General features: G+C 38.7%; 1 protein-coding gene across 1 annotated transcript in view; it reads left to right on the plus strand.

Annotated features, from left to right (window-relative positions):
- The window catches only part of DNAH5 (dynein axonemal heavy chain 5), a 267,797-nt gene that overhangs the window by 95,077 nt on the left and 149,825 nt on the right, over positions 1-22,895 (plus strand). The window contains exons 22-31 of the mRNA XM_082621280.1: positions 3,716-3,849; positions 8,095-8,296; positions 9,092-9,327; positions 11,483-11,701; positions 14,031-14,093; positions 14,394-14,632; positions 15,364-15,604; positions 17,724-17,923; positions 20,427-20,580; positions 22,429-22,592. Of these exons, the coding sequence (XP_082477406.1) occupies positions 3,716-3,849; positions 8,095-8,296; positions 9,092-9,327; positions 11,483-11,701; positions 14,031-14,093; positions 14,394-14,632; positions 15,364-15,604; positions 17,724-17,923; positions 20,427-20,580; positions 22,429-22,592 (1,852 nt within the window). The remainder of the gene's footprint in view (positions 1-3,715; positions 3,850-8,094; positions 8,297-9,091; positions 9,328-11,482; positions 11,702-14,030; positions 14,094-14,393; positions 14,633-15,363; positions 15,605-17,723; positions 17,924-20,426; positions 20,581-22,428; positions 22,593-22,895) is intronic.

The raw sequence follows: 22,895 nt of genomic DNA on the forward strand, positions 1-22,895 counted from the left end.
CGTGAAAATTAAACAATACACTCCTAAATAACCAATGAGTCAAAGAAGAAATCACAAAGGGAATTAAGAAATAGTTTTAGGATAAATGCAAAGGAAAACACAAAATGCCCAAACTTATGAAATTCAGTTAAAACAGTGCTTAGAGGGAAATTTATAGTCTTAAACACTGATACTAAAAAAGAAGAAATATCTCAAAACAGTAACCTAGCTTTCTAGGTTTTAAGAAACTTAACTTCAAGGTCACTGATCCTTTCTTCTACAGGCTAAAATCTGTTGAGCCTTGCAAGTGAATATTCATTTCATTTATTGTTTCTTTCAACTTTACAATTTGTATTTGATTCTCTTCTACATTTCTATGTCATTATTGATATTCTCTATTTTTTGAGACATACTTCTCGTACTTTAAGTCTTCAGATAGGGTTTTCTGTAGTTCCTTGAACATATTTTAATAGCTGATTTTAAATTTTTCTCTAAGTTTAATTACGTCCCATTTGTTAATTTTTGCTTTTGTTTCCTTTGCATTAGGAGACAAATAAAAAAATATTGCTATGATTTATGTTAGAGTGTTCTGGTTATGTTTTCTTCTAGTTTTATGGTTTCCAGTCTTACTTGTAGGTCTTTAATCCATTTTGAGTTTATTTTTGTACGTGGTGTGAGAAAGCTTTTGCACAGCAAAGGAAACCATTAACAAAATGAAAAGATAATCTACTGAATGGGAGGAAATATTTGCAAATGATATGACCAATAAGGGGTTAATATCAAAACTATATATAGGGCTTCCCTGGTGGCGCAGTGGTTGAGAGTCCGCCTGCCGATGCAGGGGACACGGGTTCGTGCCCCGATCCCGGAAGATCCCACATGCCGCGGAGCGGCTGGGCCCGCGAGCCATGGCCGCGGAGCCTGTGTGTCCGGAGCCTGTGCTCCGCAACGGGAGAGGCCACAGCAGTGAGAGGCCCGCGTACAGCAAAAAAAAAAAAAAAAAAAAAAACTATATATAAACAGCTCATACAACTCAATATCAAAAAACAAACAATCTGTTTGAAAAATGGACAGAAGACCTGAGTAGACATTTCCCCAAAGAAGACATACAGATGGCCAGCAGGCACATGAAAAGATGCTCAACATCGCTACTCATCAGAGAAATGCAAATTAAAACCACAATGAGATATCACCTCACACCCGTCGAAATGACCATCATTAAAAAGAACATAAATAACAAATGTTGGCACAGATGTGGAGAAAAGGAAACCCACTTGCACTGTTGGTGGGAATGTAAATTGGCACAGCCACTGTGGAGAACAGTATGGAGGTTCCTCAAAAAAACTAAAAATAGAACTACCATATGATTCAGCATTTCCACTCCTGAGTATATATCTGGAAAAATGAAAACAGTAATTCAAAAAATATACACACCCCAGTGTTTATAGCAGCATGATTTACAATAGCTAGGAAGCAATCCAAGTGCCTATCAACAGAAAATTGGATTAAGAAGCTGTGATACATATATACAATGGGCTATTACTCAGCCATAGAAAAGAATGAAATTTTGCCATTTGCAACAAGATGGATGGACCTGGAGGGTATTATTTTAGTGAATTAAGTCAGACAGAGAAAGACAAATGCTCTGTGTTATCACTTATATGTGGAATCTAAAAAATAAAACAGAGGAAAGAATATAGCAAAACAGAAACAGATTTACAGATATAGAGAACAAACTTGAGGTTACCAGTGGGGAGAGGGAAGCGGGGAAGGGAAAAGATGGGGGTATGGGATTAAGAGATACAAACTACTATGTATAACATAAGTAAATAGGGCTTCCCTGGTGGCGCAGTGGTTGAAAGTCTGCCTGCCAATGCAGGGGATGTGGGTTCGTGCCCCGGTCCGGGAAGATCCCACATGCCGTGGAGCAGCTGGGCCCGTGAGCCATGGCCGCTGAGCCTGCGCGTCCGCAGCCTGTGCTCCGCAACGGGAGAGGCCACAAAAGTGAGAGGCCCGTGTACCGCAAAAAAAAAAAAGTAAATAAATAAGCTACAAGGAAATATACAGCACAGGGAGTATAGCCAGTATTTTATAATAACTTTAAATGGAGTACAATCTATAAAAAATTTGAGTCACTATGTTGTACACCTGAATCTAACAGAATCTTGTCAATCAACTATACGTCAATAAAAATTTCTTTTTGTCTAGTAATTCCAATAGTGGGCTGTCTCATGTATATTTCTATTGGCTGTTTTTGTTCCTATGGGTGGGCATGACTTGCCTGTATCTTTGCATGTCTCACAATTTTCATTTTTGTTTAAAACTTGATATGTTAAAGAGTATAATGTGGCAAATCTGATTCTTTCTCCCAGGGCCTGTTGTTATTACTGTTTTATATTGACTTTCCTGGACCAATTCTGTAAAACTTGTCTTCCCTGTGGACTGCACGACTATAGTCTGTGCTTGGTTAGTTTAGCAGTTAACTATGATTGCACAGAGATTTCCTTTAATGCTTTGAACCAGTAAGACTTCCATGCTTTGCCTAGGGAGTTTGTGTGTGCACTGGAGCACCCTGAAAGCTCAGAAAGTTTTCAACACTGCTCTAGCCTTTATTTACTATTTGTGCAAGACCTCAATTCATGAGGCAGCATGAAAGATTGGGACATTTTTAGGTCTTTCCTGGGCGTGTGCACAGCTCTGTACATACACATGACCTTCTAGAACCCCAGGAATATGTCAGGGCCCTGTAAGGCCTTCTGTGGACATCTCATTCCCCAGATCTTTAACTTTTTTGGCCACCCTTTCCATTGCCCCAACAGATATCATTGCCTCAGACAGCTGTGAAGTTAAATGTCACAGATTTTTTTTTTAATTGAAGTATAGTTGACTTACTTCATAAGTAAGTGACTTATGTACTTCAACAGAGTGACTTGGTATTTTTAGACATTATGAAATGATCACCACTATGAATCTAGTTACCATCTATCACCATACAAAGCTATTACAGTATTATTGACTATATTCCCTGTATTGTACACTACATCCTGTGACTTATTTATTTTATAACTGGACTTCTTAATCCCCTTTATTCATTTTGCCCATCCTCCTTTCCCCTCCCTCTGGCAAGGACTAGTTTGTTCTCTGTATCTATGAGTCTGCTTCTGTTTTGTTCTGATTGTTTTTTGACAAATGCCTTGGGGATAGGGATTTTCTCAGTCAGTGGGTTCTGAGTCAGGTCAAATAAAGATAACCTCTTTGAATGGGGCTTTCCCAGGGAGCTTCCAGACAAGTCAAGTAGGGACATGTCTATGGGGCTTCTTGAGGAGCCTTAAGCCCAGGCTGGGCCCTCTGGTGAATGTGACCTGCTGCTGGCTGTGGTTTTCACAGCCACGGTCATTGCAAAGTTCCTGTTTCTAGAGGCTGCTGCATAGCCAGCAAGGGGCAGTGTACGTAGAACCAATTAACACCTGACAAAACTCACTGTTGTTACCCAAATTTCAAAATATTTCTCGAATAAACAATTCCTTGAATTGTTGCAAGCTTTGGTTAATGTCCAGAGTCCTGAAAAAATTATTATTGACAAATTTGCCCAGTGTTTTCAATTACTTTTATAAAGAAGATTTTTTCAGAGGTCCTTACTTTACCATTACAGAAATTCACTCATCTTTTTAAAGCTTGTTCTATATACTGTTGATATAAATGTTTCTCTCTCTCTCTCTTTTTTTTTTGCTTTTAGATACCTTTGAGATAGCATCTGTGAACTTACCCATTCTTGTGCAAAACAGGAACTATTATAAAAATGTTTCTGACAACAAAGAGATTCTAAAATTAGTCTCTGTGCTTAGCACAATCATCAACTCCACCAAAAAGGTATGCCAAGAGGATCTGCAGCCAGGGTCTTTGGCTTTACAGCAAGGTTGAAGTTGAACATTTAAGCTTGTCCTTCATGTAGCATGGGTCTCACCCACTTTGCCTTCAGTGAGCAGCTTATGGAATCTCGTATGTGCTCAGCAAATGTTTGTTTAACTCAAGATTTTTCATTCTAGATTGCAAGGTGAAAGACAATTATTATTTCTGTGTTTTATATTGTTTTCTGTTTAATGCCTTTAAACTTTTTATGTATTTATGTAGTACAGATAAGTCTGTTAAAGAATTCAAGATGTCTCAAACCCCAGGTCAGACTGGTGCTGCAGTTCACCTTCAAAGAGTCAGTGATGCTGGAACTGACTTGAATCATTTGAAACAGAATAAGTTTACACTCAGTTTTTGTGTTTGTGTAGTTGGGCAAATCTTATAAAATAGATGAAAATTTATATATATTGTATATACATGTATGTATATCATGGAAATAAGATAATACTGAGAATTTTGAAAATATTTTCAGCACGTACTTGTACTGGACATGGATGTAAATTCAGGTTAATTTTTTCTTCCAAACTGCTCTTCTCTCAACTTTCCCTTTTCTGTTCAGGCAAATCTATCTTTGTGTTTAAAAAGACTCAAAATCCTGGTGTCAATTTCTACTTAAAAGAAAATATTCGTATTGGCACTAAGACCTGCTGACTCTTTAAAAATGTTTCTCATTGTTGAGGGAACAGTTGTGACTCAGTAAATATATCTTTTCTATTTCTCAGTTTTGATAGAATGAGTTTCACTTGTTTGAAGTGTTTTGAAAAGCTGCCTTTGCTGTAACTATGTGAGGAAATATTAAGTTTAATTTTAATGTATTCCTGAGGGAACTGGAAGCTTTTGCATTTATGTATTTTCAGATTTCCTACTTAATATCTTGAAGGTCTTGTATTTAATCTTGCCCTAGGGACTGCGTTCACATAATTCAATTTAACAAATATTTGTCTAGTGCTTAGTTTATCAAGCTCTGTACTAAACGATAAAGGTAAGTAGAGTATTCTATGATGATAATAAACATTCAAGTATGCTTTCAAATGTCTCAGTAATCATGGAAAATACAATAAAATAGATCAATAATAAAGTCCATTACTTTCTTTAAAAATAAGCAGCCACTATTATGAAAATCTAAGGGTAAGACAGAGTAGTTGAAATAAATGTACTGCAGGCAACAAGGTACTTATGTCTGTGTCATTGTTGTCGCATTTGCCTTTATATTATGTGAAGGAAATGTACAGATCTTAGTACAGTCTTCCTTAAGATAATAGAAAGGGTTGGCACTTAGAATAACTTGAAGGACTTTATCCAGATTGATAGGATGGCCAGATTGTTTCTGGAAGACTATATGCACACTTGGTCATAGTGCTAGATGTGGCTCTCCACAGCCATAGACCCTTCTGAATTTTCGGTGGCTGACCCTTCCTCAACCACAGAAAATCCTCTGACCCCAGCCCCTTTCTCTTACAATAACTGGTTGGATCAGAATATAAACCTGACCTACATTCAGCACATCCATAGTTTGGCCATCAACTTATAACACTGCTTGGCTTGAAAAGATGAGCTGGACCAAACAATCAAAATAACCATGGCAATTAAAATAACTTAAGTGGATCAGCCCTACATATGTAGTTCAAGTAATTTTTCCTTTAGGCTTTAGGTTACCTCTGCTTTCAAGAGTTCCAGTTTAGTAAAGATTGACTCAGATAAAATAAATGAGAGTCTAAAACTTATTTAGTTAGGGTATGTTCTTTTTTTTTTTTTAAATAAATCTATCTATCTACTTGTTTATTTATTTATTCAGGCTGCACTGGGTCTTTGTTGCTGCGCACAGGCTTTCTCTCTAGTTGTGGCGAGCGGGGGCTACTCTTCGTTGTGGTGCGCGGGCTTCTCATTGCTGTGGCTTCTTTTGTTGCGGAGCATGGGCTCTAGGCTTGTGGGCTTCAGTAGCTGTGGCACCCAGGCTCAGTAGTTGTGGCTTGCAGACTTCAGTAGTTGTGGCTCACGGGCTCTAGAGCTCAGGCTCAGTAGTTGCGGCACAAGGGCCTAGTTGCTCCGTGGCATGTGGGATCTTCCCAGACCAGGGCTTGAACCCGTGTCCCCTGCATTGGCAGGTGGATTCTTAACCACTGCGCCACCAGGGAAGTCCCAGGTACGTTCTTAATATTATAAACTCTTGGGTGTTGAAAGAGCTCAGGATTCTGGAATTTTACCCATATTCAGGGATCTTTGATAATCTGTAATTAGTTCTCCAAACCATCATACATTTGTGAATATGTCTAGATGCTGTTGCAATGCATTCTGGGTGTGCATGTCAACATCTCAGCCCGTGCCAGGGCATCAAGTGTAGTTGGGACAAGCGGGGGCAGGCTTAGCTTTCTGCATTTTAGTGGGTGTGAAGTGTCAACACTCATTAATCCTGAGGTTTCAAGGGGCATCTTTAGCTGCACGTGGGGAGCTAGAGTAAAGCTACTGCTTGGGTTGGTTCGGGTTGGTGAAATTTACTTAAAATAATCAGACCATTTAGAATGCTGTTGGTAATGCTCTATTCTTTCAAATAATGCCACTTTTCTCTCTATCTCAGTTGAAATTTTTTTTCTCATGCAGATGTAACTCTGAAATTATAATGTAAGCCAATAGAAAAAGTTGACTACCAAGAGGTATAAAAATTAGAAATGAGGAGAAAAATTTTAATTATTTGGAGATGATATGATTATCTATCAAGTAAATCCAAAAGTGCTAATCTAAAAAAAAACATATGGCCCAAGAAGAGTTAAGTTAGTAGTCAGTTGAAAGGTAACTATAGGCATTTCTGCTGTAATGCAATAAACATGTTCCTGAAAAGCTGGTTTTGCAAAGTTGCACATATAATAGGGCTTATGAGAAAAAAGAGGTTGAGATAGACACACACAACCTAGGAAATTCTGTAACCAGAGTGATACCAAAAACAATAACAATCATAGTAAAATATTAACCTGTTTAACAACGCTGTAGTCAGTATAGAACTTTACATACTATCAAAAGGTGAAAGAAACTTGGTAGAAGTTGTAACAAGGTGTAAGAAACAGTTGAAAATACTGAGTTATGGAGACAAATATAAAATATACAAAGATCAGGTCTAACTGTGCAAAGAACATTCTCAAAACAAAGTGGAGAACAAATTAACCCAGAAGAAAGAAGAGACAAAAAGCATTGTGCCCCTCTTTGGTTTGCTGCTTTAGTGGGTACAGAATGAAGTGCTAGGAAAAACAGCATTTGATAATGTGACCTTCCTGTTATATTGACATCATTCCTTATTTGCCAGTTGCGAGAAAGCCAATTCATCTTACAGAAGCACACTTTGTAACAAAGCAGACCATTCGTTAAAAAACCAGTTTTTAAAAAAACTTATATGCCATCCATACAGTTACAAGGATAGTGGAAAAAAGATCCTTTTTACGATAACAACATCACTGAAAACATCACGCTCCTATGTACACTAGGAGCGTACATAATGAGAAGTTTGTAGGGTCTTTATGAAGAGTCCTCTAAAACTTAACAAGGAATTAAAGAAAAAGAGGTGAGAAGATTTAGAAACACATGGGAAGATTTAATATTGTATGGATGTCAGTCCTTATCTAATATTTTATACATTTTGTGTGATTCCATGCAATCTTTCAATGGGGCTTGATGCTGGATCTATTCTATTTGTCCCTCTAGATCTAATCTCCATGCTCTGACCTTAGGGAACAAGTCAATGGGTTTCCATGGAGACTTCCAGTAGATTTCACCAATGAGAGTCTTGGAGGAGTTTGTGCAATGGGAAAAAGTGACCTCAGAGTATTTTTTTCCCCCATAGCACCACCCTCTCTGTGGCATGATTTGAGCTGTGTTTTTTGACCTCAGGTCCAGCTCCAATCAATAGGGCCTGGTCCACAAGAGCTTTTATGGACTCTCTCTCTCTCTCTCTCTTTTTTTTTTTTTCCCCGAGAAACTGTTCCCCTCTCTTTTTGGCTAGGATGGTACCAGTTACATTGGTATTAGTCCCAGGTTACTATTTACACTATTGTATCCAGTTCCAGTCCTGTGGCATGTTCAACTAGTCACACGGTTCACTAATTAAACATTTTAATAAATCCATGGGAACCACCAGCAACTGGCAAATGTTCACTTATATCATGATGCCGTTTCTGATTCTTCCTTCTCTACACAAATATGTTATTTGTATTCTAGGAAGTTATTACATCCACCGACTGCTTCAAACGCTACAATCACATTTGGCAAAAGGAGAAAGAAGAAACCATTGTGACGTTTATTATGACAAACCCCTTGCTTTCTGAATTTGAATCCCAGATTCTCTATTTCCAAAAACTAGAGCAAGAAATTAACACTGAGCCTGAGTATATCTGTGCGGGTGCCATTGCTCTGTACACAGGTTGGTTCATTTTCTTTCAGACAGTCATAAAAATTCAACGTATACTCTGTCTTTTTACCTAGATTAGTATTCCAGAGAGTTCTAGCTATCTTTTTTTTTTTTTTGTCTTTCGGTACATGGGCCTCTCACTGTTGTGGCCTCTCCCGTTGCGGAGCACAGGCTCCGGTTGCGCAGGCTCAGCGGCCATGGCTCACGGGCCCAGCCACTCCGCAGCACGTGGGATCTTCCCGGACCGGGACCGGGGCACGAACCCGTGTCCCCTGCATCGGCAGGCGGACTCTCAACCACTGCGCCACCAGGGAAGCCCAGTTCTAGCTATCTTAAAGAGTGACTCTCCTTTTATTGGCCTCAAGGTTTAAGACCAACTTGTAGGTTTCTTTTTAATTCCCTTCTGCATAATTATTTATTCTGGACTATTTTGAACACTCTGCTGCTAAGCCTTGAAAATAAATGCTAATTCAGACAAGGGATGAGTCTGTCATATTTGGAATTAAAATGTACCCTTTCTTTAATAAATAACAATAACAAAGATTTGAGGCTTATCTCTGACAGTTTTGGTAGGTACTGTTTTTTTTTTTTTTCCATTTTGGAATGTGTTTTGAATTGTTGCAAATAAGCTTTAGGACATGAATGAATATATAATGGTTGGGAAAACTAATTTTTTTCCAGTTTGATTTTTCATGTGTTAGAGGGTTATCAGCTGCAAAGTATTTACTGTTGGTAAACCGTTACACTGGGTCTCCTTATACTGGTTCAAGTTTTTCAAACTGAACGGTGGACATGTGGGTTTTACAGCTGACTTGAAGTTCACCTTGACCGCTGAGACGAAGGCCTGGATGGTTGTCATTGGCCGTCACTGTAACAAAAAATACAGAAGTGAGATGGAAAACATTTTTACACTTGTTGAAGAATTCAGTAAGAAACTGAATCACCCAATTAAAGACCTAGATGATGTTCGAATTGCTATGGTGGCACTGAAGGAAATTAAGGAGCAGCAAATCTCCATTGACTTTCAAGTGGGACCTATTGAGGTAACTGATAATCACTTGTTCTATAGAAATATCTCCATATGTTGGGCTCTATTAGATGAACTATTGACCAGATCGGGACTGGAATTACAGATGGATGCTAAACCCAAGAACAACGATTTCAGTAATGATACCTAACCTATAGGGTGCCTCGTATGGGCAGTTCTAGTACTTTACACAGCATTTAAGGTGCTGAAGAGCAGAGCCTGAGATGAGGATTTCTGTATAAGTGATTTATTGATGAATGCTCATGGGAGAAGTAGAGTGAACAAAACAGAAAAGGATGAGGTTGGGGATGGGAGGAAGCTAAGCCAGGGTGTGATCTTAGCTGTAGACTAACTTCGGCCTGGTCCCACAGGGAGTGCTCTGGAACATGAATTGTATCACACAGTTGGCCCCATTTTGAGGCAAGGGGGACTGTCTTTATCCCCCCATATCAGTTGGGCATTGACCATTATTTCCTCACGAGGAGGCTTCTATCAGCTGAGGACAATTTTCAAGGGAAGAAGGCAGCTTGTTTCCTATAGCCAACACACCCAACAATCTGGGTTGCAAATGCCAGCTGATAAACAGGACCTGGCTGGGGCACTGACAGTGTCCATTCATGGGTTTACTCTGTATTAACTCGTTTAATCCTTCCTACAGCACTCCACTTACAAACAAGAAAACTGAGGGTCAAAGAAATCACGCAGTTTGATTAATGTTGCACATTACTTTTGTTTTTATTATCATACTATCTTTTCTAGATGCAAACGCTTTATCAGGAATGGGTTACTATATTCTTTTAAACGAGACTAGTATAACTGTAGCATTAGAACAATTCCAGTTGTAAAAATATTATCTTTTCATCACACCGTAACTTAAGCGTCTGGACTTAAACTCTGATGGTCAGGATCATACTCTTGTCTCATATTTTCTGCACGTCTCTTTGAATTTTGAAAAATTTCAAATTACCATGAAAATGGCAGAGATGACTGAAGGTTTGCACCTCTACCGTGTTGGGTCAGGGAAATCACATGGTCCATTGTGTTCTTCTTTGGAATTGAAACATCAAGGCAAAGGCCCCCTACTTGGACCAGGGGAGTTTGGAGAAGGGGTTTGAAGAGGAGGTCCAGCAATTGCCAACCCTTTCCCCCTGACGTGAGAGTTAAGACAAACTGTTGTCAAGTAGTCAAGCTCAAGATGCAATCTTTAGTACTGAGAGAACTTATTTGGAAGACCTGATTTAGTGTACAGCTCCCATATTCCCATTGTATCTTACTTTCCCCATCTCCTCACCCTAGTCACACACACTATGGCCTTGTGAGCACTAAGTCCCAGAACTGTACTTACTCATCCATCAAAGGCAGCATTGGAAAGCTACAGGTCTCTGTGTTACTTTGTTGATTTGATTGGTACTGGGGTGCAGACTGGAGGCATGCCTTCAAGGAGAAAGAGGGAAGAAGAAGAGAGGCACTGGGCTATGCTTGCCCAAATCAACAATCTTTTCCCCAAATCAATAATCAGGTGTTCAGTCTATGTCTTTGGGGAAGAGTAATGGTGGGAGAAGAGGCCAGGGATATTTAGGAAAAATCCTTTCTCCTGAAAACCAAACTTTGCCTTATTTTAATCTTCTAGACAAGAGAATAGTCCAGGATTTTGTGTACTGAGGGCAATAACTTGGCTTAGGCTCTGATTCAAGAATGCCCTCTTATGTCTTACTGTTGGAACCTTTTACCAACAAAGTGAAAGAGGATAGAGTTAAAACTCTGATTCATTTTGTTATTCTAAAATTAGCAGTTAAATTGTTTTATGTTTTTCATTTACTTGATTTAATTTTGTAGTCTTCAAATACAATTTAGGGGCCTAAGTAAAAATACCTTTTATTTGTATAATGATTTATAGTTTTCAAAATGCATTTAAATTGATATATTTTTTGATATTCATGAAAATCCTGTGAAGCAACCAGGGAATCTTCCTGTTTTACAGATGAGGAAACTGAAGCTAAGTGGCTCAGTTGCTCACTTAAGCTTTTCCAAGTTTGCAAGTAGAATAACTAGAACTCTCTGGGCAGTTTCCCTGTCATGTGGATCCTTTCCATTCTAATGCTTTAAAAAATGACTGTGCATACATTTATGCACCTGACTGGCAGAAATTAAATTTTTCTTCTTTTGTGTAGGAATCCTATGCCCTGCTTAACAAATATGGGCTTCTGATAGCAAAGGAAGAGATGGACAAAGTGGATACTCTGCGTTACGCCTGGGAGAAGCTTCTGGCACGTGCCAGTGAAGTGCAGAATGAATTAGTCTCACTGCAGCCCAGTTTCAGGAAAGAGCTTATTAGTACCGTGGAGGTCTTCCTCCAAGACTGTCACCGGTTCTACCTGGACTACGATTTGGTACAACTCTAGCTTTCTCTGTGTATTTTGGGAGAAGAGTGACTACAGCATGCAAAATGTAGTTGTTTAAAGATAATATTGGGTGGGCCAAAAAGTGCCTTCGGTTTTTTAGGTAAAAATAAAGACACATTTTTCGTTTTTACCAAGAACTTTATTGAACAACATATTCATCCTTTTGTTCCACTACCTTCTGCCATTTTTCAGGCAACTTCATAATTCCACCTTCCCAAAACTTTTTATCTTTTTGAACAAAGAAATGTTCCAGGTGCCTTTTACAGTCTTCCAGGGAATTGAAATTTTTTTCCATTAAGAGAATTTTGTAAAGAGTGAAATAAATGGAAATCCGAAGGTTCAATGTCTGGTGAATACGGTGGGTGAATCAGAAATTCCCAGCCAAGCTGTAACAGGTTTTGCCTGGTCATCAAAGAAACATGTGATCTTGAGTTATCCTGATGGAAGATTATGTGTTTTCTGTTGACTAATTCTGGACACTTTTCGTTGAGTGCCGCTTTCAGTTGGTCTAATTGGGAGCAGTACTTGTTGGAATTAATCGTTTGGTTTCCTGGAAGGAGCTTATAATAGAGGACTCCCTTCCAATCCCACCGTATACACAACATCACCTTCTTTGGATGAAGACTGGCCTTAGGTGGGGTTGGCGATGGTTCATTTTGCTTGTCCCACGATCTCTTCCGTTCCACGTTGTTGTACAGTATCCACTTTTCATCGCCTTTCACAATTTGTTTTAAAAACGGAATGTTTTCATTATGTTTCAGTAGAGAATCCCATGTGGAAATAGGGTCAAGAAGGTTTTTTTCACTTAACTTATGTGGAACCCAAAAGTCAAAGCGATGAACATAACCAAGCTGGTGCGAATGATTTTCAGCGCTTGATTTGGATATTTTTATTGTGTCGGCTATCTCCTGTATGGTATAATGTTGATTTTTCTCAATTATTGTTTTGATTTGATCACTATCAACTTCAACTGGTCTACCAGATCGTGGAGCATCGTCCAGTGAGAAATCTCCAGCACGAAACTTCGCAAACCACTTTTGACACGCTCGATCAGTCACACCTTCTCCATACACTGCACAAATCTTTTTGTGCATTTCAGTTGAGTTTTTACCTTTCTTGAAATAATAAAGCATAATATACTGAAAATGTTACTTTTTTTTCCATCTTCAGTATTAAAATGGCTACACAAAAATTCACCAATTTTGATGTCTGTTTTTAAATGATATAACAGCTCTCACAATACAATCTAACAAAACTGTTTCGAATGCAGTTAAAGACAACTAGAGCCATCTTATGGAAAAAACCAAACGAACCTTTTGGCCCACACAATATGTCAGATTTAATGAAATTCCCTAGGAATGGAAATTTTATTTTCACAAGAGCAAAGATATTTCCCTTTCACAATCCTTTCCCCTTAGATTTCATCCAGAATAATTTCGAGAGTAAATGGAAATTTAAAAGTGCTCTTTATATTATACCATTGGTTTCTTACTGAAGTTATTTTGGTAGCTTTTCTAGATTTGTGTAGATAAATATTATTCACTTACAGTTGTCACGATCATCCTTCCCACAGTATTCCTTAGTTCTGCAAATACTGTAGAACTGCCCTTGGTGCTGAAGACGCAAAAGTGGACAAGAAAGATTGAGTCCATATTTTAATCATACATACATAAGTTTTCATGCAAAATCTTCTGCTGGGAATATGTTGCTTAAGGAGACCCATTTCCAGCCAATTACAATGTGCTACAGAAGGGAAATGTGTAGAGTAGAGGGTAAAATTTGTACTTATTAACTGGTAACACGCCAAACCACAAAGTAAATGAAATTAGGAGATTGGATTCATGAACCAACTTCATGGATGAAGAAAGCACAGAAATCCAGTTATTTAAGGTGGTCTAATGTAGGAAAACCTGATTGGAATGTTAACATTACAGGTCACTTTACAAATAGATATTAGAGTGGTGAACTCGTGTGTCATGTGGCATTAGTGTTCTAGTTCAAACCAGACACTGTTTGTGCTTCTTACAGAATAGTTATTTACTCTTCATGTCACCTGATAAATTAATAACACATAATTTTAATTTTCAAAATTTCTTGACATATGAAAGCTGTGACCTCAACTTGGCTTTTTTTTGGCCTTGAAAATATTTCCAAATGAGTTACTTTCCTGAGTCCTTTTTTACAATAAAAAGTAAGTTTCCTATCCTGTATGTGACATGCATGTAAACAAAAGTTGATATTCAAATACATTGTGCTCATGAAATTTGTATGCATAAGCTTCATTTTATTTTATGTTTATTTTAACTTTTTGTACCAGAATGGTCCAATGGCTAGCGGCTTGAAACCCCAGGAAGCCAGTGATAGACTTATCATATTTCAGGTGATTTTTTTAGTTTCTTTGACTTTCTATATAACCAAAACCTCAATGTCTTTTAAACACATACTTTTTTCTGCTTAATATAGAGAAGCCCATTGTGGAATATAGTATGTACTTACCTTTTAAAAACTGTGATTTGGTATGGTTAGCATTGGTTTCTATGTAATTAATTGTACTCATTTAGTTCTCATTTACATGTGCTCAGAGATCATACATGTTTGCTTATTGGCCAATCTTTTTTTTTTCATTTGCATGTTCACATGTAAGTCATTTTTGATGAGTTTTCACTTGTATTTTTATTAGAATCAATTTGATAATATCTATCGGAAATATATCACCTATACTGGAGGAGAGGAGCTTTTTGGTCTGCCAGTCACACAGTATCCTCAGCTTCTCGAAATCAAGAAGCAACTAAATCTTCTACAGAAAATATACGCTCTGTACAACAGTGTCATAGAAACTGTAAATGGCTATCATGATCTTCTGTGGTCAGAAGTAAATATTGAAAAAATCAACAGTGAACTTTTAGAGTTCCAGAACAGGTGAGAAATTAATGTTTAGCATGCCCAGAGCTATTTAACCTCAAATACTTTCTTCTTTGATAGGCTGTCAGGGTTCTTTTTTCACCCAGATGTTTCGAAAGCACATCATGCTTCACTGCTGTTGCCCACTGACATCACCCTTGTCAAATGTGATTTATTAATTACCCCTGTGTGTGCCTGGTGAGACAAGCACATCCTTTAAACCTGGATGAATCTTGCCAAGGGCTTTCCTGCATCTTAGAGAGAGCTGATCTCTATTTATATTACACTTACCAACATTTGAAGTTTATGTTAGATGATTTATTTGGAATAAAAGCAAGAGCCCTGTGATATTTTTACATCTTGAAGTGTTGAACCCCCCCAAAAATGGAGGGTCATTTGTTGTACTTTTCAGTTGACAGCCTGAAACACTGCTGTGCTTTGTACTTGGTAGGGTCTCAAAACATGTTTGGAGAATTGAATTGAATTGGGAAGCACCTCTATTCTTTAAAATAATGCCTTTTACCTAATTTTTATGAGGAAATTGAAAAAAGTCATTCCTGGTTGGTAGGAACAAATTTCTGCAACGTAAAAGTGTGTTAATTAACAGCTATCCTCTGAGTCATGAGATTTAACAATGTGATGGGTATTTGAGGTGACTGTTTTTGATGGAAATGCTAGCAGACAGTCTTGGATTGGAGACATTCCAGGCTTATATTCGAATGAACTTTCACGTTGGCTTTTCTTCGCAGGTGTCGGAAGCTGCCCCGTGCCTTGAAGGACTGGCAGGCTTTTTTGGATCTGAAGAAGAACATCGATGATTTCAGCGAGTGTTGTCCACTGCTGGAGCATATGGCCAGTAAGGCCATGATGGAAAGGCACTGGGAAAGGATAACTGCTCTCACTGGGCACAGTCTAGATGTGGGGAATGAAACTTTTAAGTTAAGACATATCATGGAGGCACCTCTTCTGAAATACAAAGAGGAAATAGAGGTACAGTGATTGAGCGTATGATGTGGTGAGAGATTGGAAGGTCCCAGGGGATTTGAGAGTTTTCCTACATCATGGTCTGTTGGTGCAGTACATCATGCTAGAACAATCAAAACTCTTTTCCTGGTACTCAGCTATTATTTCTTCAACCAACCTTTATGTAACAGGTTCTGTGTTAAGTGCTGGGGACATAAGAGTACGTTCTTGTGTTTACAGATCATTAACTACTTTGTATAATGAAATAATTATACAAATGAAGGTGTAGTTACAAACTGCAGTAAATACCATTGAAATGGAAGTATGCTGCTCTATGAGGGCCTCTAATAATGGGGTTGACCTCTCTCGGGGTGGGGCGAGGGCGATGAAGGTCAGGAAGACTGGGTGCTGGGTGAACGGGGTGTGCTTGTGTGGTGAGGGGGTGAGGGGCTTGGAAAGTGCAGAGAAGACAATGTGAGGCAGGTGGAACAGCATATGTGAAGGGTCTGAGGTGTGTTTAGGGGACCAGAAGGCTGAGATGTGGAGGTGGGTGAGAGAGGAGACAGCTAAGGTTGGGGAGATGGAGTGGGTCTAGAATGTGTTATCGATTTCAGTCTTTGAAGCAGTCGGTAGCCAACTGGGAGATGTATTTTGATTGGGGGAATGACGTGGTTAAATTTGCATTTTGTAAAGATCACTCCGGTAGCTGTGAGGAGAAAGAATTGGAAAACAGAAAGGGGAAATGCTGGGAAACCAATTTGGAGGTTACTTGAATACCCCCGGCAACAGATAATGATGTGTCAGATGAGGAGGCAGGTAGTGAAGCTGAAGAGGGGAGACAAGATTGAAGAGATCGTTAGGAGGTAAAATTGGATAGAATTTGACGGAGTGAACATGATAGGGAAATGGGAGGGGCTAAGGATGAACCCTAGAGTTCTTGCTGAGAGATCTAAGTGGATGATGGTGCTTATGACTGAGATGGGGAATGTTGGAAGGTGATCAGGTGGAATGACAAAGTACAAAGACTATGAGCTTGATTTGGGGCATGAGTTTGATATTTCACAGATTGTGTTTTGGGTTCCCTTGATGTATCCAAACAGAGAAGCCCAGTAAGCAGTGGGTGTGGGTCTTTTCTGGAGATACAAAAGGTTGCTGACTGCATGGGTGTGGATATGCTCATCCAGAGAGGGACAAGACGAGGGCAAGGACAGGTTTGACCAATGGTCCAGGAGAAGATAAGGCTGCAGAGAAGACAGGGAGAGTGATCAGAGAGCTGGGAAGAAGTCAGGTTTCTGTTCATTCCCTCCTCTCGTACTGCATTGGTTTGACTTTAGAGTTAAATCAGAGACACATTCAATTTTGAGTCTTTGATGAAAGTGGCAAAATTTAAAAGGTTATTGCATATCTTTTTTATCCTAATTTTTATTGAGATATAATTGACATTTAACATTGTATAAGTTTAGGGTGTTCAACATAGTGATTTGATACATTTATATTGCAATATAATCTCCATTGTAGCATTAGCTAACACCTCAGTTATCATTTCTTCTAGTGGTGGGAACAATTGAGATCTAGTCTTTTAGAAAATTTAACGTTTAGGATACAGTTTTGTTGTCTATAATCACTGTACTGTGGATTAGATCTCTAGGACTTATTTATCTATTAGCTGTAAATAGATATAACATCTCTCTCATTCCCCCACCCCCAGCCCCTGGTAACTACCATTCCACTTTCTGTTTTTTCAAGTTTTTTTTTTTTTTAAGATTCCACATATAAGGGCTATCATATAATATTTGTCTTTGTCTGACTTATCTCACTTAACCCAATATCCTCAAGGTCCCTCCATGCTGTCACAAATGGCAGGATTTTCTTTTTTATCATGGCTGAAAATCTTTCACTGCTGTATATCTTTTCTGTCTTCTTCCTTTCTGGAATAGTTTGGTGGGAAATTTTACAAATTAAGATAAATCTATATTATATCTGCACACACACACCACTTATTATATTGCAGTTTAGATCTGGAAATGTAAGTATTTATAGATACATAAAAAGGAAAGAGTATAGACAGGACCTCTGTTGAACCAAGACTATTTGAGAAGGATGTGTGACTTTCATGTGATAAAATGAGAGCTTGCACTTTTAATAGGACATCTGTATCAGTGCGGTGAAAGAGAGGGACATTGAACAAAAGCTGAAGCAAGTGATTAATGAATGGGACAACAAAACATTCACATTTGGCAGCTTTAAAACCCGTGGAGAGCTCCTCTTGAGAGGAGACAGTACATCGGAAATCATCGCCAACATGGAGGACAGCTTGATGTTACTGGGCTCCCTACTGGGCAACAGGTAGGAAAACCGTTCTTCTTTCCCCTGAGGTTTGAGAACCATAATAACAAACACTTCAAGGGAAATTAATTAAAAAAATGCAACAATACCCCTCGTACAATCTATTCAACATTAAAAGTACTTGTTTTAATTTTAGCCTTTGGCATGGCATGGATAATACTGTTTTTATTTCATTATCCTCTATTTGTGGGATGTGTCTGAGACCATCAGTTGCACAAAATCATGCGCCATGTAATTAGCCACTTGGATCTTGCCGAACATTTCAGCTTTGCTGCTGACAAGCCTCACTGCACAGCTGACAGCTCAACAGGATCTAGATTCCAGAAGGAAAATTATTCTGAATTTTAGAAAAATTACTTCGGAAACCTTTTTGTCAACACCTATGGACTAGAAACTCTTAGTTGTGTACACACTTTAATGAGATGACAGATTAAGATAGAGAATGAAGTTACTTCATAAAGAGAAGTAAAACAGCACAGACTGATACCAGCCTAACATTTCTATTTGACGGTAGCAGCAGAGCTGTCATGCTTTGGATGTGCGAGCCAGAGACGCATAAACTTAGATTTCTTTGGTTCAGTGCTTCCTCTTGTTCTTTTTGAAATAATTTTTTTGTTCACCAGGATTTTCTCAAATATATGGTAATTGTGTAAGTGTTTGAAATGAGTCATATAGAATATAAAATTAGGTCTTAGAGATTCAGACTATTGGTAACATTGAGTCTGAGCTACTTAGAATTTGGTGAGTTTTAATGAATTTGGTTACTGGTCATACCCAACCAGAAATAAGGACAGATGGAAAATAACATACCCTATGGAGGTAGAAGAAGTACACATATACATTAAGTAGACATCGTCTGTGTTAGGAATGGGTAAACGTTTCTTACCAATGGCATTGAACCCACAGACAGAGTTGTATGAGGAACGCATATTCAACAGAAATTTACGGAATACCTACCACGTGCCTTGTGGTCTTCTAGGTGCTGTGGTTAGAAGGGTGAATAAAACAAAGATCTCTGTTGCTATGGACCTATATTCTTGTGAAAAGCATAAACAAACAAAAAGCCCCAGAAAGATGTGTAGAATATTAAAGCACTCTGCTTAACACTTAAGAATATGGAAATTAAACTTTTATTCACTAATATGACTAATATTTGAGATGACTTCAAGCCCATATTATGTTGGACTGGAGAGATCAAGAAAGGGTTAAGAAGGAGAAGAGGAAGAACAAGAAAAGGCAGTGCATCGTTTAGCAGTAGGGTTGTCTACACGTAACAGAAGCACCACATACAACATCGCTTGAACAAGACTGAAGTTTGTGTCTTTCTCAAGTAACAAAAGTCCCAATGTTGGTGGCTCAGGTAGGAGTGTGGACTCTACCTCATCCTCGGGGACCCACGCTTTGTCTGGCTCACTCTCCACCTTTTCCAGGTGTAGCCCTTCTCCTCCTTCCACCCCTTACATCCAATGCTGCTGCTCCCTTCCCATCCGGAAGAGTGGTTTTCAGACTTGGCTACACACTAGACACACCTAAGGAACCTTAAAAAAATCCCAAAGCCTGGGCCACATCCCAGACTGATCGAATCAAAGTTCCTAGGGCTGGGATCCAGGCAGGTATTGGTAGGTTTTTTGTTGTTGTTGTTTGTTTTAAGGTATTGGTGGTTTTTAATATTTATCGGATGATTAGAATGTGCAGCTAGGGTTGAGAAATATTGATGTGGAGCTTAATCCCGGGACTGCACATTGCTGCAAAGGAAGCTGGGAAATTCAGTATTTTAACTGGGCAGCTATGAGTCTAGGTAGAAATGAGGGTCTATATCTAAAGAAGAAGGAGAAAAAGATATTGGGGGACCACTGTCTGTTTCTGCCTCACGAGGAAAAAGGGAAGATAGATTAACTATGAGAGAGGAAGAAAAGTGGCTCTCAGGCTTTATGTGTGTACACGCAGAAAGCCTCATGCATACATGTACACACAGACATGAGTGCGTGGACAGGGGTGGATGGGAAGTTGGAAGGAGGCTCAGAAGAGGGCAGGCTAAAGAGAGAGTCCAGATAGTATCATATTTGAAAACTGAATTTGATGTTCGTCCCTGCCAACGGCTCTGTAATGGCTCCACATTACATGAAAAACAAGAGACTCCACAGAATAGGCACAGAAGCTCAGTGGAGAGAATGTTATTCCCTTGGCGACAGCAACAGTGACCAGAATGATACTGTTCCAGCAGCTGGGTGGAGTCAAGTCTAATGCTTGATCTGCTCCTTAGATGATACATCTCCCACTTCTCTATGCCCTGGATCAAAAGGGAAAAGTCAATTTAACAATGCCCAGTATATGGTGATGAATGAATCACTTGGTAGTGTCATTTTAAAAGCCAGCAACATAGTCAAAGTTGTAAAGAAATAGGTGAAAATCAGGATTTTTTGAAAACCTCTTTAGTTTGAAAACAACAACAATAAAAACAAAACACTAAAAAACCAAATTCTGAATGTATTTTTCATTTTAGGTACAATATGCCATTCAAAGGCCAGATTCAAAAGTGGGTGCAATACCTTTCCAACTCAACAGACATCATTGAGAATTGGATGATGGTGCAAAACTTGTGGATTTACTTAGAAGCCGTCTTTGTAGGAGGAGACATTGCCAAGCAGCTTCCCAAGGTCTTAGAAATTTCTTTACGATTTCATTCGGTTTTTAAACTTAGAGAACTATCTAATAACTCAGAATGCCCTTAAAAATGCAATAAATTTCAACCTCTATCGAGCCACCCCTTCGCCAATCTTTTGGTTGTTGCTGTCAAGCTGTTTTTCAAAGAGAGAGAGGGTAATTGTGGAAAAGAGGGGTGTGAAAATGAGAGGAAGAATGCTTCAAAATGGTGAGGTTTTATAGGAAATGGAGGGTTAAAAAACAAAGAATGAATGCCTGCATAATTGATATACTTCTTCAGATAATTTGAAGGTGGAACTTGGAACAGTGCAGAATTACAGAGTGGTTATCTTGACAGTGGTAGGATAGTTTGTTCTCTACTACTGACAGTTTAAAATAACTCACACTCTACAATATACCCAATTATATCTGTACTGTAAAATGGGGTGGAAATCTGCAAGGAAAAACTCAAGGATTCTTATCCAATTACCTTAAATTGTTTGCTAAATTATAACATGTTAATAAATTTGAGTTTTAGAAGCATGATTATGTTGAGTGTTCTCTTCACTTAGGTTTCCTCAGCTTTCTCTTTGGTTAGTTTTCAGTTTAATTATAGAGGACAGACCCGTTAGCCAATTTATTTTTTGGCTACCAGTGAAATGTATCCATACATTATAATTTTAGGTATTTATTTTTCATTTATATTTGGGCGTGTTTTTCTTCTTGATGGGAGAAGAGTCTCAAATTGGACTTAATGGAAACTTTCACATACAATATTGAAGGAGCTAGGTGGAGTTTCTTGCTCTCATGTTTGATAGTATGTGCTCATTGGTAAAATGTAGAAAGTTTTAAGGAAGAAAATCACAATTATTCCTACTCTCTCAAATTAATCTGCACATTTTCCATTTTTCCTAAAAAATCTAGTTTTAAAAATTTCAGAATATTAGGGTCACACTATAATTAATTTTGTATCTTATTTTTATTTATCTATTTATTTTTTTGTTTTTTGTTTTTTTTGCGGTACGCGGGCCTCTCACTGTTGTGGCCTCTCCCATTGCGGAGCACAGGCTCTGGACGCGCAGGCTCAGCGGCCATGGCTCACGGGCCCAGCCGCTCCGTGGCATGTGGGATCTTCCCGGACCGGGGCACGAACCCATGTCCCCTGCATCGGTAGGCGGACTCTCAACCACTGCGCCACCAGGGAAGCCCTGTATCTTATTTTTAAATGTTGGTTTTCTAAATACACAAATAATTCAATGCTCAGTGTAGAAAACTTGAAAAACATAAGATTCACTTAATTTGGAGGTAATTGAAAACAGTTGGGAGGGTGCTTTTCTCCCAAATTATCTTGTGTTGTATTATTATTATTATTTTTAATATTTATTGGACTATAGTTGATTTACAGTGTTATGTTAGTTTCAGGTGTACAGCAAAGTGAATCAATTATACGTATACATATATCCACTCTTTTTTTAGATTCTTTTCCCATATAGGCCATTACAGGGTATTGAGTAGAATTCCCTGTGCTATACAGTAGGTTCTTATTAGTTATCTATTATATATAGTAGAGTGTATATGTCAATCCCAATCTCCCAATTTGTATTATTATTTTTATACCTGCTTCCTGCTTTTAGTTAACATAATGTCGGTCCCAAGGTTGAGCTAAAGATTCTTATTTAAGAAAGGGGGTGCTATGGTGCAAAAGGCCCAAGGAGAATTGAAATAGAACATGTGTGATATTTCATGTATGTACAGGGTATCCAGAACGGTTAGAAGTCTGACCTCAGCGGGAGGTATGTGAGACACTATGTCCTTGGGATCACAGACGTGTCCAAGTGTGCTTTGTTACCTTGTGCTCATAGGAGGCCAAGCGCTTTTCCAACATAGATAAATCCTGGGTGAAGATCATGACTCGGGCACATGAGATGCCCAGTGTGGTTCAGTGTTGTGTTGGAGATGAAACCATGGGGCAGCTGTTACCACACTTGCTGGACCAGTTGGAAATCTGCCAGAAATCCCTTACTGGGTAAGTTCACTCAAAGCATCCTAGAGATGAAAGGGACCAGAGACACGAGACAGGATTAGCCAAATGGGTGTTCTTTTGCTTAGACTCAATTCATGTCTAACGTTGTGGCATAGATAAAACTGATAGTTTGGAGCCTTACTGTCTCTCCAAGCAGTTACTAGATTTTCTCTGATGTTTAAATTATAGGCTTTATGGCTTCTTGCATCATTGGGACAAGAGCTTGTAAATATTCTCATACAGTCCTTGTTTTTAAAATTAATATACCTGTTTTTCTGATCTCCTTCTTGGATAAACATCTGAAGA

Source organism: Mesoplodon mirus, assembly GCF_964341445.2.
Source record: "Mesoplodon mirus genome assembly, chromosome: 5".
NCBI lineage: Eukaryota > Metazoa > Chordata > Mammalia > Artiodactyla > Ziphiidae > Mesoplodon > Mesoplodon mirus.